Source organism: Arctopsyche grandis, chromosome 2 (genome assembly GCF_051622035.1).
Source record: "Arctopsyche grandis isolate Sample6627 chromosome 2, ASM5162203v2, whole genome shotgun sequence".
NCBI classification, from domain to species: domain Eukaryota; kingdom Metazoa; phylum Arthropoda; class Insecta; order Trichoptera; family Hydropsychidae; genus Arctopsyche; species Arctopsyche grandis.
Window position 1 is genome coordinate 2003454 of NC_135356.1, and position 18586 is coordinate 2022039.

The 18586-nt window shown below is 33.4% G+C and overlaps 1 protein-coding gene across 1 annotated transcript in view; it reads right to left on the reverse strand.

Annotated features, from left to right (window-relative positions):
* LOC143922815 (uncharacterized) overlaps positions 1-17922 on the reverse strand; it is a 189940-nt gene extending 172018 nt beyond the window's left edge. The window contains exons 1-4 of the mRNA XM_077446146.1: positions 17265-17922; positions 10346-10406; positions 10199-10253; positions 4783-4915 (exon numbers count right to left, since the gene is read on the reverse strand). Coding sequence (XP_077302272.1) covers positions 4783-4915; positions 10199-10253; positions 10346-10406; positions 17265-17861 — 846 coding nt within the window. The 5' untranslated portion in view covers positions 17862-17922. The remainder of the gene's footprint in view (positions 1-4782; positions 4916-10198; positions 10254-10345; positions 10407-17264) is intronic.
* Positions 17923-18586: the final 664 nt, after the last annotated feature.

Below are 18586 nucleotides of genomic sequence, written 5' to 3' on the forward strand. Positions count from 1 at the left end.
AAAAATATTATAAAAACAAACTTGATGATTCTGAAAACGACAGTAAGAAAGTTTGGATAATAATCAATGAAATTCTGGAAAATAAACAGAAAACTAAAAGTAATACCATAAAAAATATAATACAAAACAAAAATATAATAAACTGTACTGAGGAACCCAAAAAAGGAGCAAACGCTTTTAACGATTTCTTTGCAAATGTTGGAAAGAATCTAGCTGATAAAATTACTGTAAAAAAAAAAAAAAAAATTATATTGAAAAAACTGCGAACATAGAAACTAAACTAGATCTCTTCGAACCAACCAATCCGTCTGAAATAGTATAAATTATATCAAATATGCGAGGTGGCTCTGCTTCGGGTTTTGATGGTCTCTCCGTAAAAACACTAAAAATAATTAAAAATTACGTTTCTACACCAATCTCTCATATTATAAACAATAGCTTTAAAACGGGAATTTTCCCGAACACATAAAAAAACCATAATTATTCCAATATTTAAATCTGGTAACCCAGAGGATATTTCTAATTATAGACCTATTTCACTCTTATCAAATATATCGAAAATTTTTGAAAAAATTGCTAAAAAAAAGACTAACTCTGTTTATAAAAAATAGCTCGATCATAAATGAAAATCAATTCGAATTCACAGAGGGAAAAAGTACCCAAGATGCCATTGCAAAAATTTCATGTATTATCCAGAGTACCTTAGACAAATCAAATAAATGTAAAGGGATTTTCATTTTTCAGCATTTTCATAAAAAACTTGTATTAAAATTAAAAGAAAATGGCATTGACCTCATAGCCCTTAAATGGATAGAAAGCTATTTAACAGACAGACCTCAAATTGTAAAATTAAATCAAACATATAGTACACCACTTACAAGTATATTTGGCATTCCTCAAGGCACGGTCCTCGGACCATTACTTTTTCTAATATATGTAAATGACATTTTCCAACAGAAAATAAAGGGTGATTTAATCTCTTATGCAGATGATACTGTATTATTAGTAAAAGGCCAAACTTGGGAAATAGTTAACAAACTTGCAAATGAATATATTAATACTTTAAAATCATGGTTTGATAATAACCTACTCACACTTAATGCAAAAAAAAACAACATATATATTATTCTCATTACAAAAAATACCTATAGAAAAAGTTAATATTATAATCCATGATGAAAAATGTGACTATGTAAACTGTAAACTACATGATCCTGTTTGTACTGTAATCAACTCTTCTTCTGAAATTAAATATCTCGGTGTTATCATTGATCAAAACATGAAATAGACAAGCCATATTACAGAGCTAGTAAAGAGAATAAGGAAATGTATATATATATATATATTTGTTAGGTTAAGAAATATTTTAAATGTGAAAATAATAAAAAATGTGTATTATGCCCTTGTCCACTCTCTGCTTATCTATGGAATTATAGGTTGGGGAGGATCCTACAAAAGCAATCTAAATTCAGTAAAAGTTTCGCAAAAAATTATTATAAAAGTAATACTTAAAAAAAACTCTACTTTCTCGACAAAATCGCTTTTTAAACTATTTCCAGTACCAAATATCGATGACATATTTAAGCAAGCTTCCATTATAAAAATGTGTAAAGAAAAAAATAACAAAGAATATCAAGAATTTTATAAACTAATGAGAAATGGAAACCAATTTATCACACCAAATTTTAAAACAACACAAATGCAAAACCATTATATTTTCCAAGCCATAAATAACTATAATAATCTCCCTTCTGAATTGCGCTGTATTGTTAACCAAACAGAACAAGTAAAAAAAATTAAACACTTTTTCAAAAAAAACTTTAATGTAATTTTTGTATAAAAAATATTATAATAGATTTTAAGAATTTATAATAGAATCGTAGCTCTCTTATCAGGCACAAGAGCTACTCTTATCTGATAAGGAATACATGTCCAACTTTGAAATAAACATTATACTAACACATTTGTGAAGAGTCTCGGTGATTACAACAAAATATCTATACCCTTCAGATATAAACACCACTATCTGCTTTATATCGTCGACTTTAGGTTGTCTTTAATTAATATTATGTATTAGACGTATTATGAGCATTTATAAGAATTTTGAATAGGTTTTTGAGCTCTTTTTCCTATTATGCTATACATTAACATTAGAATAATATAATACTATGATTACTAATAAAATTAAGTTAAAATTGTAAAATAGAAAGTGATCAGTAGATCAGTAACTATTAAAATAGATATAAGATGTATTGCGAACATAATAATAAAAAAAAATTAAAAATCAAAAATCAAATTACGACTGATGGAGCTCCTGCTGGACAATCTTCATACTATTATGGCCGCTCCCCACTTTAATATAGTATATAAATTTGTATAAATAGAGGGCTACCGACAGTGTACTTATGGCTAGTTAATAGTGTCGATCTAACACTAATAGGTAATGTGCCAATCACCATACACCAGCCGGCAATCCCTCTTCCACATTACTACAAATGTAGGAAAGTAAAACAACAGAAAGATATTATCATTAATAATTATCAACTACACATTTCTCCACCTGCTATGTTTGAGAAGCGTGATGGGGTATTAACTCTTTGTAAAAATGGTGATTTATGCCAAGTTTTACCAACTACCATTTCATTATCCAATTAGCAGGCTTTGTGCTCAAGGATACTAAATTCAGACGATGTGATGAATAGAGGCAGGATAGCCAAGGTGCCGCTCGTTGTTCCATTGTTGTAAATCCTTTGTAAAAAAGGTTCGGCAAACCTTTAACAATGCATTTACAACATTTGAACAATACGCGGCACCTTCTGGGTCCGGGCTTTAGTGATGAATGTCGCCTTCAAAATAGTTAATTCTATTCGAGGAAGCAGTTTGCAAACACGAAAATTCAGAACATTACTAGAGCAATGTGAATCTGATCTTGGGTAATTACTATTTGCACATCAATGTAAGGTGACTGAGCCGTTATTATTAAAACTACAATAAAATAAAAGAACATTTTGCTATATTTACATACTATTTTTATGTTTGTGCGAAGTCGACATTAAATTGCTGGTATTAAACTAACTTGATATCGGTATTATCTATTTTTATTTTCAATTTAAACTTATTTTTGGCTTTAAATTACCACTTTTAGTGTCAGTAGACCGCCGCCAATAATTTAAAAAGCAAGTCGCCCTTAGTCACTACGGCGTATAGGTAAAAAATAATGTGTAAAATAGACAATTGATCACTGAATCCGTAGCTATTATGTAATAAAATGAACCTTAGATGTGTTGTGAAGATAAATTATGAATAGTAAAAATTGAAATCAAAGTACATACATGAATGTAATATATCGAGTGTTGTAGTATGTACTCGATATAACGCATTGGCATTGGAGCAAATGCCAAGGGCGCTTCGAGCGCCCCTCGCCTTCGATTACGATGCAAATATCATTAATATTTATTATATTTTTAATATTACCAATATATATGTATTATTAAAATTTTCTATGAAACATGATATTTTAATTTTTCATGCAGATTTATTACCAGGAACTGAAATGCACCTGAGAAATACATACATAAATTTTCTATGAAACATGATATTTTAATTTTTCATGTAGATTTATTACCAGGAACTGAAATGCACCTGAGAAATACATACATATTACATATACGATGTAAACGGATGAATATACATATATGTATATGTATATATATTTATATATATATATACATATATATATATATATATATATATATATATATATATATATATATATATATATATATATACATCTTTATTTCTGCACCCTATGTAATTATCGAAAGGTGAAGGTGAATCGATCCACTGATGCAATTTTCTATTCACGAGCAAATCGAAAAAGTCTTCATATCTAAAATGAATCGGATGGGATATTACATATGTACATAGAATAGATGAGAAATCAAAGATCAGCGAATGTCAAACGGTTTTGCATTTTACGAGACAGATTCGATGTCAATTAATACACCAAACAGTCTAAAAATTTATCTATGACTCCTCGCCACTCATCACTCGATACGAATACCAATACGTCAGGTATTTCAAGCGGAAATTTCAACTCGCAGACCTAAAAAACCTTTTCCTAGTGGATTTAATTTTTTCAAAACTGTCTGGACGCATCGGATCTTTCGAGGTGTAAACGAGCCATATATTCAGAACCGCGCCTACCATATGTACAAATGTGTGCAACGCACACAGGCGGCTGAAATACATATAAAGGCGAAAAAATAATATAGAGTCGTTCCCTAAAAATACGAAACAAGACATCGTAATTTTAATAATGCATTTATGTTTTCTCGTTGTAAAATATCTGTGGATTGCTGTTGCAAGCTAAAAATTGTAACACACCCAAATTACAAATTATATAATTCGGGGAAACAACTTCAGCTTCAGTACGCATAGTCTTTAATGTTCTATTATGCCAGAAGTATTTCTTCGTGGCTGTTGAGTATTGGTTGGTCATCGAAAGACCAACGTCCTAGATCTGGGATTGGGGATAAAAACACTATATTTTTATGAATGAAGTTGAAAACATTCAGTCTCCATTGTCGTCTGGTCATATTCAGAACAAAACTAGTGTCGGTTTCGTGTCTGTTTTTCTGGTTAATTTTTAGTGTGATTTAAATTTTCAGGCATATTCTTAATACAAATAATAATATGTATAATGAACAAAGCGGACAAAGGACCACAATACATACATATATATGAAAAAATAGCACAAGGGAAGTGGAAGCGAGCACTCACCACACTGTCTGCATAGTCCTCCTCAGCTATGGTGTAGTCACAGAACAAGCTCTGAGGCCTGGTCTTACCCCTTTTGTATTCCTGTTCGTCGGCTACTTCGGACAGCTCCATTTTCGAATATTTGAAGCTCCGTCTGGCTCATGAAAGCACACAACAACCGAAAAGCTTTTATTAGTCTTAATAAACTCGACCCTAAATACATATGTATATACATATATATATGTACATACTTCCTCGGACGAGGCCCGAAAAATACCACCCGCTCCCTCCCTCCCTCCCCCTCACACCCTATTCTTCACTTACCACGCGTCTAGGGTGTCCCGACGTCCCATAATTTATGGGACATCCATATTCTGCTTTTCAACACCCCTTACGTTTAAATGTCCCATTTACCTTAATACGTACATATCTGGAAGATAAACGGGGCCAAGGCATACTACACTTTTGAATATATGTTCGTACCAAATTCATTTAAGTACCGCCTTCATTAGATACATTAATGTTTCATATATCGAATTTATTCTGATTGTGTGTACTTCATTGGCCGAGCGCGTCATACTTGATTGGGCATTTTATTTGAAACAGGTGTTTGCTGTCGCTTTCTCTTTCTTTCTCTCTCTCTCTCTCTCTCTCTCTCTCTCTCTCTCTCTCTCTCTCTCTCTCTCTTTCATTTTTGATTGCTAATGCGAGCGTGCGAGTGAGCATGTGATCTATTTTCAACGTGTATTTTAAACATTTGGTATGTAATTTATGTATTTATTATTTAGCATTTAATTGCACGACGGCTCCTGACCTCTATTATAGTAAACGGTTTTCTATTGCTTTTGTTATTATTCTATATTCTATACTAGTTTTTTTACCCGGCTTCGCTCAGTATTTGTAATATAAACATGGCGAATCTAATAGTAAATATTCAGTTGTTTTTTTATTAAATTTATTTTGAATCGAGTTCTCGTTAGTATAGTAGTTATCGTCAGTATGATGGATTTTTCGGCTGCCAGATGTTCCGTTATAGAGATTTTAGTGACTTTTAGGCGAGCTCATTGTGACCAATAATAATCACCGAAACTACATACGTACATATGTATGTATGAACAATAAAAAGTATTTTAAAATCAAAAAATACATTAGTTAAATATTTGAGAGCAATTTTTACCGTCCTTGCTAATGCACCGAAGCGGTAAATGTGAAGTATTACATTTTTAATTAACTAGAATTTCTTCACAAACCGCAATTCCTTTATCTTAACCGTGAAAAAAAAACGTACTTGATTCCCATCGATCAGCAAAAAAAGCTCCGACCAATAAGAATCGCACATTTAAAAGATTACTTATGCTAAGCCAAATAGGAATGGGGCTCTAAGTTCGCTTGCTGCCAAGCTAAATATTTTGATCTGAAGCAGCATATCCAGAGTGTCACAAGCGACATGTATTTTTGCCGAAATCTGGCCACCCTACTGTCGCCCCTCCCCCCCCCCCCTCCTGCCCCGCGCCAGACCCTCCCCGTCCCTCTACCGCTCCCACCTTCCTTTGTCGGGATTCACAAACGAGAACGCGGCGGCTTTGCAACGTTCGCCGTTAGAGTGTTCAAGTCTTATCGCTCCACTATCGGAAAATCTGGTGCTTACCTTATTTGAATTCGTATAAATGGGAGAAAAAACCTTATCATCCGCGTACAATAAAGCGTACGTTCCCGCTTGGGGGAAAATATCGAGTTGAATTCGATAAAGCCTTACGGGGGTCAGTCTCGACACAATAATATCGACGACGGTGACGTCGGCTAGTCACTCAAACGTCCAGATGCTAGACGTTGTTCCAAACTCTAAGGGCCAAATCACACAGTGGTGAATGTGGCACGTGGTTTTAATTTTTCGATACTTTTAAACATATAGAAAAAAATTTGACGTATAAATAGCACGCATGCATGGCACACGGTGGAACACGTCCTTTCAAAACGACACTTTCGATAACGAATATGGGATACACCGCTATCGATCACTGTCAAGCAAGGATAAAATTTTAATTTTCAAATAAAAAAATCTTACGTGGAACGTTTTTTCGCATTGCTCGGATATCTGAAACTGAAATTTTGATGCCTTGAAACTATTACCAATGTTCCTTAAACATCGTTTCTCACTTTTATTATTTACTAAATACAATGCTATTTTCAAATAACTTTGTATTTTGTTCGATTTAAAAAAAACGTATTTTTTTTTTTTGGAAAAGACATCTAATATATAATTTTGAAAGAGACTTATATGTATATATCAGGCCTGGGCAAACTGCGGCCCACCGCGCAATTCCACGCAATTCCATTATTTCCAAATTACTTATTTTCCTTCAATTTTTTTAAAATAGTGTTTATTCATTTTTTTTTACTATATCCGTGAAGTGATTATAATACAATCCCATGTATTATAGATAATCCTAGATTAAAGACCTAGACACTTATAGATAATATTATTGTTTTCGGAGAAATTGTTAGATAATTATTTAGAAAACCATAATATTTCTGACAATTCTTGTGCCTCTATTAAATATTACTCCAATACAATCAATTAAATAGTCTTCCTAATGATCAATTAGAATCAACTTAACACAACATCACAAAATACTGTAGTCATTTTTACTCTGTAATAATTTTAGTACTTTCTATTAGCTTTTAGAATGAATAAAAAACGAAGAATTGAAGAAGAACGTCGCACGTTTAATAAAGAATGGAATACAAAATATTTTTTCGTTCAAGTGAAAAATAAGGCTATTTGTCTTATTTGCCAGGAAAGCGTTTCTGTTTACAGAAACGTAAAATACAACATAAAAAGACATTTTTCTACTAAACATTGTGAATTTGTTGCAAATCTAGCCGAGGATTCAAGAAAAAAAACAGGAGACGAGTTGATTAAAAAATTATATTCACAACAAAATTTGTTCACCCGACACACCTGGTAACAAGAAGCAAGCTTTGTTGTGTCTAATATTATATAATCGCGAAAAGTAGCGTATGATTCAGTAAGTGCAATTATATGCCCGTTAAGCACAACTTGAGAGAACTTGAGTTTATCTCGGCGAACTGTAGTTAGAAGGAGTGAATTTATCGCTACCAATTTAAAAGAGCAATTATTATCAGTATCAAAATCATTCAACTGGTACTCGATAGCAACGATCAAAAGGATACTGCACAGTTATTAATTTTTATACGTGGATGTACTTCTGAATTTGAAATTATTGAAGAGCTGCTTTCAATGGAATCGTTAAAATATAAAAAAAAACGGGAGATATGTATATTTAAAAAAATTGAAGACTGCATAGCTGCATATAATTTGCAATGGAACAAATTGGTCAGCGTTACGACTGATGGTGCACGAAATTTGACCGGAAAAAATGTTGGTGCAGTAAAAAAAACAAATATTCAAATAAATTTAATAAAATGTTTACTATTATATTAGTCACGTTTAAGCGGTTTATATTACAAATACCAAGCGAAGCCGGGTAATACAGCTACATAGTTGTATAATATTGATGATTTCGTGTGTGGGATAACAGTGTATCCCATATTCGTTATCGATCACTGTCAAGCAAGGATCAATAGTACCATACAATTTCAACGACATACATACATACATACATATGTAGGTCGAAAGTGTCGTTTTGAAAGGACGCGTTCCACCGTGTGCCATGCATGCGTGCCGTGAACGTCACATTTTTTCTATATGTTTAAAACTATTTAAAAATAACCACGCGTCACATTCACCGCTGTGTGATTTCGCCCTTAACCACTTCATCGCCATAAGCGCACCGGTGCGCCCTCCTTCGTATTTAAGGCTATGAATCGAAATTAATTTTGGTTTCTTCACAGTTACATCTAAACATATACATATGTATATCCTGTGATACTAATGCAATTGAAAAAGTCAATATTTTTGGTTAGATTGTGATATATTCAAGAGGCAGGGTCAACGGTTAGCACTAAACACATATAATAAAATAATCGAATCAGTTTCTACAAACGCGTGGCGATTAAGTGGTTAAGCCATAAGAATGTAACTAGCTCTAAGCCATATCTTCAACCGAAATCGTGAAGGCAAACCCTGCTCTAGATGGCCTAAAATGGTCTACTTTTTTCACCTCGCGTATCCCCCGGCCTCATCAGCAGCGTTTACTGCCATCCTGGTGGATGAAGACCTCTCGAACACGTTTCCATTCGTCCCCGTCGTTCTGAGCAACTCTCATCCATCTAAGGCCACATTTCATCCACCCTTTTACGCCCCTTTGGGCACCATTCGTGCACTCCTATCGTCTGCTCGTCGTCCGTTCTTCTATTATAGCTACACGACCTGCTTATTGCCATTTCAACCCCTCCTCTCGTTCCATTATGTAAGCCACTCTGTGTAGTCATAGCTCACACCCATGTATCATATTCACCCGACTCCATCTTCCCTCCTCGTTACACTGATAATACAACGCTTCAAACTATGTATGTACTTTGATTGCATGAGGTAACATTTTGAAAAAATATTTGTATATGCTATTTCAAAACGACATCAAAACCGACGACACACACCGTTTGAGTATACCTATACATATGTACATACATATGTTTGAGATAAATTTAATAGCACAGAAAAAATGTTTGTACGTAAAAAAAAAACGTAAAAACCATAATACGAATTCAATATTGAAAGCCGTCCGAGTTAAACGTTTGACAAAATGGACAGAAAATTCATATTATACATATGTACATATGTATATGTGATATATTTGATGTGATAGAGGAACATTTGGACCTGTTCAATTGTCATGTTGATGAGCTGGTCAGTTTCATGAGATTCAACACAAGTCTATTTGAATGAGATGAATGATTGGTAATTTTGATTGTTATTTTCTTTTTTTTGTAAAACCGGTGTGACACTTTGGGGCAACATGTCAGGTCACATTTGTCATATTATTGTTATTATTATTATAAAAATAATAAATATATCAATTTCCGAAAATGTACATATTATTATATAAATAAATACGAAATGTCTATACCCTTAAGGTATAAATACAGACCAGCTAAACACAATCTGCTTTAGATCGTCGACTTTAGATAGTCTTTAATTAATATTATGTATTAAATGTATTATGAGCATTTATAAGAATTGTATGTAAATAGGTTTTTGAGCTCTTTTTCCTATTTTGCATTATAATAATATAATTAAATTTAAATTGTAAAATAAAAAAAATTATCAGAGGATCAGTAGATATTAAAAAAAAAAAAATATATATATATATATATATATATATATATATATATATATATATATATATATATATATATATATACATACATATATAAGATATATTGTGAACATAATTTAGTAATAATAAAAAGCATTTAAAAATCAAAAAAATATATAAATAAATAGTTTAATCACTTTTGATTCAATGATGTTTTCGACGTTTTATACTTGGGATGCTCCAAATAATATTCTGTAAACAACAAAATAAATTAATTATGTGAAAGCACGAATCAAATTTAATTTAAGCGAATTTGCGATATCATTTTTATGTTGTTATTTTACCTGAATCCGGATCGGATTTGAAATGTTCTTTTCTGGAGAGTTTCGAGGTTGAATCGTAAGCCTTAAAAATCAAAAAAAATAAATAAATCAATACACATACTACATATTTTACATACATAATGTACATATATACATACATATATACCAAGAAGGCCTAACAGATAAACCCCAATACCCTTTCCTGGCCAATTACAAACAAGGCAGCATAAATCGCTGGATTACGAGACACCGAAAAACTCGAAATTAACGAGACATCTATGAATTTTTAACATAAATTTTACTGTACATAAATCATACTCATAGTGAGTAGGGTGAGTTTTTAGCCAATTTAATGGAAGAACCGTTTCAACAATGAAATTAGATAAATTGGCAGACTCTGATAGGAAACAATCGGTACCCGGAGTCACAAATATCCAAGCCGGCCAGCAGCATTACACATAAATTATCTGAAAGATCGATTGAAAGAAATTTATTCTGAATATATGTATGTATTATCTGAGATAATATACTCGGAATAAATTCCTTTCAATCGAAGTCAACTCACGGGATCGAACCAAGCGACCTCTCAATGCTTGGCAAAAGCCCAACCACCGAGCCATGCTGCTGGCTTCGTACACTAATGTACATATATATGTATATGTATGTATGTACGTATTTATTTGCATTCAATTTCCAATTTGAAAAAAATTCCAAACCATGTACCCACTATTCTAAACCCTTCCGGTAGAAATCCGTGTTCTTTGATTATATCCAACCAAACTTTTGGAATACTCTCTGTTGATCCTAAAAATAAGCCTAAAATATTAACTATTCGGTGATATGCAATAGTTTTCATTTTCTTTAATGCTCATCAAGACGATTGGTACGTTTGCTCACTATAAACGCCTGTGATAGTTTTTATAATATCCGTATTGATCCAATTCAATCAAACTACGGATTTCATCTTGGAGCATACTTTAGATTTAGCTTACTTAAATTTATGGAATTCTAAAGCATTCACAAAAACATCAGAGCTGTCAAAACTCAACTGTTATATTACAACAGTAGATATATAATTTAATCGTTGAATTGTATTCGAAATTGAGTGACGTAAAACGCCAGTTGGAATATATTATGTACAACTGAAAATACATTTCGGCTGTAACATATGTATATATGTATGTACATATATTTCTGTAAGTATCGGACAACCAAAATGCGATCAAATTTGTATGATATCACTTATCTTTTGTGTTAAACCTAATTATATTATTATCTATTGTTATGTTTTTTATTATGTTGTATCGCATATACTGTATGGTTCGGTGATCATTGCTCACAAAGCCACTAAAATATATATATAATGGAACATGTCTGGCAGACGAAAAGTCCTTCATACTAATGATATATATCATACTAACGAGATAGCTATCATACCATACGCTGTACATATTAATATTAGAATAATATAATACTATGATTACTAACAAAATTAAATTAAAATTTTAAAATAGAAAATGATCAGTAGATCAGTAGCCATTAAAATATAGATATAAGATGTATTGTGAACATAATTTAGTAATAATAAAAAGCATTTAAAAATCAAAATCAATACTAACGAGAACTCTTTTGCCAAATATTCCGTATTCGAGATTTTCATGGAAAAAATGCGATCGCCCAAAAGACGATTTTTTCCATGCGACTAATAATCCAACTACCACAATATTCCGAGTCGTGTTCCTAGAATTTAATTTAATATTGGGCGTAAATATATATTTTTTTCTTTTGACACAAATTTCAGTGAAAATACACGTACATTTTCATGGTATTGAGTTTTTTTTTCTATATTTTTATCAAAGAGTATACCTACACCATTTTAATGGCTTCTGACGTCTCAAAATACATATATTGATTAACTAATTTAATTATGATAAAATATGTATGTACATACATACATTGTAATATTTGCTAAATTGTCTAAGCGATTGTTTACCTCGTTGATTGTAAATTCAGATTAACAGCCTTCCGCCAGAGTTCATCTATTCGGAAAGTATTTTAAATCTATTTGCAGAGTTTGGAAAATATGTACTATACTACAGTGTACTTTTACAGTACTACTACCTTTGGCGGAAATCTCGTAATACAGGTCTCATCTGATATAGTGCACGGTTTATTTTTCAATTGTACTTTGAATTGGGTCAAATGATATTTTAATACAAACATTAACTATGTATGTATGTAGTAGGGTGTGGTGGCACGTTTTATAAAACGTGAGGAGCGGGAGAATGTCTTCAACAAGCTTTTAAAAACATGATCATGGAAAAATAATGAATATGACAAAAAAATTGTTTACGAGAAATAAATTTGATTTATATAATGTGACATGGCGACGACTTATGTACATAGTTACTAAGAAATATTGATCTTTAGGAAAAACGTCGCCCTTTGAAAATTCTCTCGTTGTACCACTGAATTGGTGAGGGGGCGGGGGGTACGTAATGCTTTTCAAATTAACAAAAATGTCGCTTTGAAATAACACCAGACGGGTGACTTGTTAACTTACAGAGCTTTGTGAAAAATGAAATATGAAATTTCGTCTAAAAAGTCCCGTAATAAACGAAACAACATATCATCAAACGAATGTACTACATATGTACGATTATTATACGCCTCAAATAATAACGTTTTCATGCTCCAAATAATACAGAATAATTCCCTAAAAATAAATTATAGCACACCTATAAATATTAACTTGAAAAAAATGCATGACATAAATAAGAATCCGTTAGTCACAGACATTACTAATTAACAAACTTACCCGTAGATTCTATGATAGAATTACTAATAACCGTATACTTACACACTTGTGAAGAGTCTCGGTGATTACAACAAAATGTCTATACCCGTCAGATATAAACACCACAATCTGCTTTATATCGTCGACTTTAGAGAGTCTTTAATTAATATTATGTATTAGATCTAGTATTATGAGCATTTATAAGAATTTTGAATAGGTTTTTGAGCCTTTTTTTCCTATTATGCTGTACATAAACATTATAATAATATAATACTATGATTAATAATGAAATTAAGTTAAAATTGTAAAATAGAAAGTTATCAGTAGATCAGTAGCTATTAAAATAGATATAAAATGTATTGCGAACATAATTAAGTAATAAGAAAAAGCATTTAAAAATGAAAAACATGACATAAGTAAATGAATATTTTGAAGAAAACTCTATGGTTTCGTTTTCATTTCATAAAGTGTGCAAATCGTACATAAATACATATGTATATACATAGTTCCATTGTACATCTACATAAACACAGCGAGCAAATCCGTACGATAAAATTGTACTGCAATTTATCAAGACTTGAAGTTTGTTGTATTTGCAACATCAACTTTGTACCGTCAAACTAATTATATTTGAATTATACATATTTTTGCATACATCCAGATACACATATAAACCGGGAAGGCCTAACGGGTAAACCCCAATGCAAATTACAAACAATGCCGCATTTTTTTACAAGTCGCTGAATAACGAGACATCTATGAAATTTTTGTACATAAATCATACTCATATTGGCTAGAATGGGTTTTTAACCAATTTAATGGAGGGACCGTTTCAACAATGAAATCAGAAAAATAAACGTCACCGAGAACAATAATGGAGTATTTTCAAACGTGTCTATTACGATTATTTCAAATTTCGTCGGACGAAATCAGACGAAAATATCGAAAGCGAAGTAAGAAGAAGCTATTAAAAATTGGCAAACTCGGATAGGAAACGATCGACATGGAGTCACAAATATCCAAGTCCGGCCAGCAGCATTACATATGTATAATCCAGAATTAATTCTTTTCAATCGAGTTCAACTCACCGGATCAAACCGGCGACCACTCGGTGCAAGTCCTAATTTTCAAAGGTGCTCAAAAAGAACTTACCAATAGAATTCCACAAAAAAAGGTTAGTAGCAACCTCGGATAACATACAAATACCCCTTGACGCTTTTTTTCATTTGTGCATTTTTCCGGTCATCATATGTATAAACAGTGGCGGATCCAGGAAATTTGCAGAGTGAGGGCCATTTCTAATTTTAATACGAATATTGTTTTTTTTTTTCAAAAATAAGACGTATATTCAGTTATATTAGTAATTGAATGCCTTGTAAGCTTATTAATTTATGAATCAATATTTCAACTAAATTACAAAATACAAATACTTTAAAAAAAACATATAATATTTTCAACTTTAAATACCTCATAAAATAAAAATAAAAATTAGAAGTATATTGATACATACATGTGTATTATAAATATACCTTTATTGAAAAGATTGCACATACCTACATACGTACATATGTGTAATTTTGTAGTGTATACAGTGTAGTCGAAGGATTGTGGATCAACTTCAGCTGTATTGATTATGCACATGATAACATTTTATACCTGTAGGGCAGAGTGGTTTGCTCACACCCCCGATTCAATAATGCTACTTTTTGGACCAAAAAGGTGCGTTTGAATTACGTTTTTAACCCTTTGAGTGCTGACGTCTTTTCTGTTGAAAGCCAGCCACGGTGAAAATTTCCAACTAGAATTATTTAACAATCCAATAGAAAACAGGTATACAAATTGTAGCTAATCCAAACAAACCCTAGATCACTAACCTATCTAACTACTACAGCCGAGGATTTTTATTTTTGTAATTTGTGTGTTTAGACTCTCTAAATATACATATACATATGTATATATATTTAATTTAAACAATTATAAAATAATTACAATTTAAACAATATATAATTTAAACAAATGTGCAATTATGAGCTATGGACGTGCACATTCGCTCTATTGTCACGGATATTCCATTAGATCCGTCTTGTTGAAGCGTGTGGAATACATATATGGTCGATTTAGGTATCACTTTTGATCCTCAACTCACCTTTCACAACCATATCAAGAAAGTCGCTGACGTTTCCTTTCGTCGACTTGGATTTGTTTTGAGATATGCAAGATTATTCTCCAATCCTTTGTCTTCTCACTTGCTTTTCAATTCGCTTGTGAGAAGTAAGCTGGAGTATAATGCGATTGTGTGGAATCCGCATGAAGCAAATTACTCTCTGATGATTGAGAAAGTGCAAAAAGCATTTCTTCGTTTCCTATATAGGAAAGAATATGGGTATTACCCATATCTCTACCCCACTCCTTTCCTTTTGGGCATGCTTGGGTATAATTCCCTTGAACTTCGGAGAAACTTCTCATTAATTCGATTCGTTCTCCTGCTCTTACGTGGTAATACGTCATGCCCGTTGTTGCTGGAGCAGTTGGGACTTTATGTCCCTAATCACTATGTGCGTGGTAGACATCATCATTTGCTGGCTGTACCTCCTGCCCGCACAGTCCTTTATCGATTGGCTCCTATTCCAAGAGCTATTCGACTTCTTAATGAAATCGTTGCTGCCGAGACTGAATGTGATATTTTCCACCTTAGTGAGCGTAAATTGTCGGAAATTACTCTAACCCATTTATCTGGTAGTCTGCGCTCATCATTGTTTTCATGATTGATTGTGATTTATGAGTGAAATTTTGATTAACTCTCTTCCATTTGGGCCTTACAGGGATGTTTTGTATTTGTAGTTGTTTCTTACATATTTATTGAAACTGGCTGTAGGTGCAAGGCATTCCTTATGCTATATTTTATATTTGATATTTTTACTTTATCTGTTATTATTAAATGCTATTTTTTATGTATTTATGTTTATGTTCAAATGTATTTTTTTTTATGTATAATTGATGAGTATATTATTTTCGTTATGTATTAATTTATGTTTAATTGTTATTTTGTTTTTTTTGTGTTATATTTTTTGACCATTGTGGCGCTTTAGGAATTCCTGTTATGCCACAATGGTCTGTTTAGAATAAAATAAATAAATAAATAAATATATATATATATATATATATATATATATATATATATATATATATATATATATATATATATATATATATATATATATATTGTGGCGTAGGAGCCTATACGAGACAGACAGACAAAGAGGCCAACAAACATTCATTTTATATATTGTATATAGATTATATCTACTTTGTAATTTTGTGTTTTTATAAAGACCATTTATCAGTTATATAATTATGATGAATTAGTAGATAAATATATTAACCTTTGAGCATATAATAATTGTTACTATGCAAATAACTTTTTTTCCACAAAACTTCTTAACAAAACAAATCCATTGCGTGTACCCTGTCTTTAAATTACTTACCATGCAAATACTATATATAATGCATATATGCCGGATTTTTGATCATTGTTACATTAAGTTAATGTTTATTAATTATATAAAAAATATTTCTATTTTTTTATTGTAAATTATTCATTCCTGAATGTCCGCCATTATTGATTTTATATTTTTCGCGTACCACCAACCATTAGAGCGAAATCAGACAGCGGTGAATGTGGGACGTGGTTTTTTACATACATACATACCTCCTTTGTTTAGATAACGGTGTATCCCATATTCGTCAGGTCGATCATTGTCCAGCAAGAATACAATTTTACCGTAAATGGTCCAAAGGGTCTTTTTGGTATAGATCACTGTCAAGCAAGGATAAATACTACCATACAATTTCAACGACATAGGTCGAATGTGTCGTTTTAAAAGGACTATCCCATGCACACGTCCCATGAACGCCACATTTTTTCTATATGTTTAAAACTATCTAAAAAAAACCACGTCCCACATTCACCGCTGTCTGATTTCACCTTCAATCGCGTACCACCAAGTGGTACACGTACCACAGGTTGGCAACCGCTGGTATAACATACATATAACTCTATTTAAATTTGCGTATCGATACCGTTGAAATCGTCGGGCACAACACTAGTGAACTAATAAAAACCTTGTAAAAAAAAAGAATAACCTTGGATGGCAACAGTAGACTGGTGGTTCTGGTGAGCGGGGCAGAGTTGCCGAAATACTCGTCCGCCCTCAAGTTTTGCAGAGATCCCGAAATGGACCTGGACATGGTCTCGGAACTTTTGCGCAGTCTGTTGGACGCGCCCCTTAGGAGATTGGTCACCCGCTTCGCGAAGGACATGTTCCTCCTGGAACCCTCCTGACCGTCTTCGTTGATGGATGGCATCTCCATTTGCGACAAGTACATGGGAGACTTCCTCAGTCTGGACCCGAAACCGGATGGACTCAACGGTTCGTCCTGCTGGCTGACATCCTGCACCGAACGGAACCGAAGATGGAGCCTCTCGCGGTCCACACCACTGACACTATTCGACTTTATGAGGCTGGGTCTTTGGCGAACCGAGCTCAGGACTATGGTCGGCAGCTCTTTCTCTTGAGGTTTTTCGATTTTGGCCGTCAAGAATGACCTATTTCGCTGCTTGGGCTTGGATGCGTCATCGTTTAGTTCTTTTTTTTTTAGTTCCTCTTTCATTTCCTTTGCTTCCTTTCTCATCTCCTTCTTGGTCTCCCTCCTCTCCTTGTTGGGTATATTCTTCTTCATTTTCACTTCACTTTACTGCACTTCACTTCACTTCACTGTGAACGATATCAGCGACCATCGTGAAAATTGATATCGTTCGATATATTTTTTGACGATATCGATAAATTGCTTTATCGCTCCAATATCTTTGGCATTAATATCTTTAGTTATAGCCATAATCATGTCAACGCTTTTATCATAAAGATTATTCGAAAAAAACATTGTCGATAATTATCTTAGAATTGAATGTCAGTGAGTGCAAATCTTCTAATATATAATTTGGAAAGAGACTTTGTATGTAAGTATCCTTCGTCGTCGTCCGTAGATCAGTGACGTCATCGAACACGTGATTCGATTTTTTTTTTTCGATCCATGGGCGCCGATTTGTTTTTTTCGATTCAATGGATTCACCCCCGCGGGGGCGCAAGGCGAGTAGTTTCATGGGGCCCCGCTAGGGGCGCCACAAGGGGTGCAGCCCCGTGGGGCCCAGAAGGGGCCGCAGCCTTATGGGGCCCCGAAGGGGGCACAGGAGGCACAGCCTCATGAGGTGCAGCCCCGTGGGGCCCCGAAGGGGGCGCAGCCTCATGGGGCGCAGCCCCATGGGGCCCCAAAGGGGGCGCAGCCTCATGGGACGCCGCCTTATGGGGCGCCGCCTTATGGAGCTCAGCCGCATGGGGCCCCGAAGAGGGCGCAAGGGGGCGCAACCTCATGGGGCCCCAAAGGGGGCGCAGCTTTATGGGGCGCAG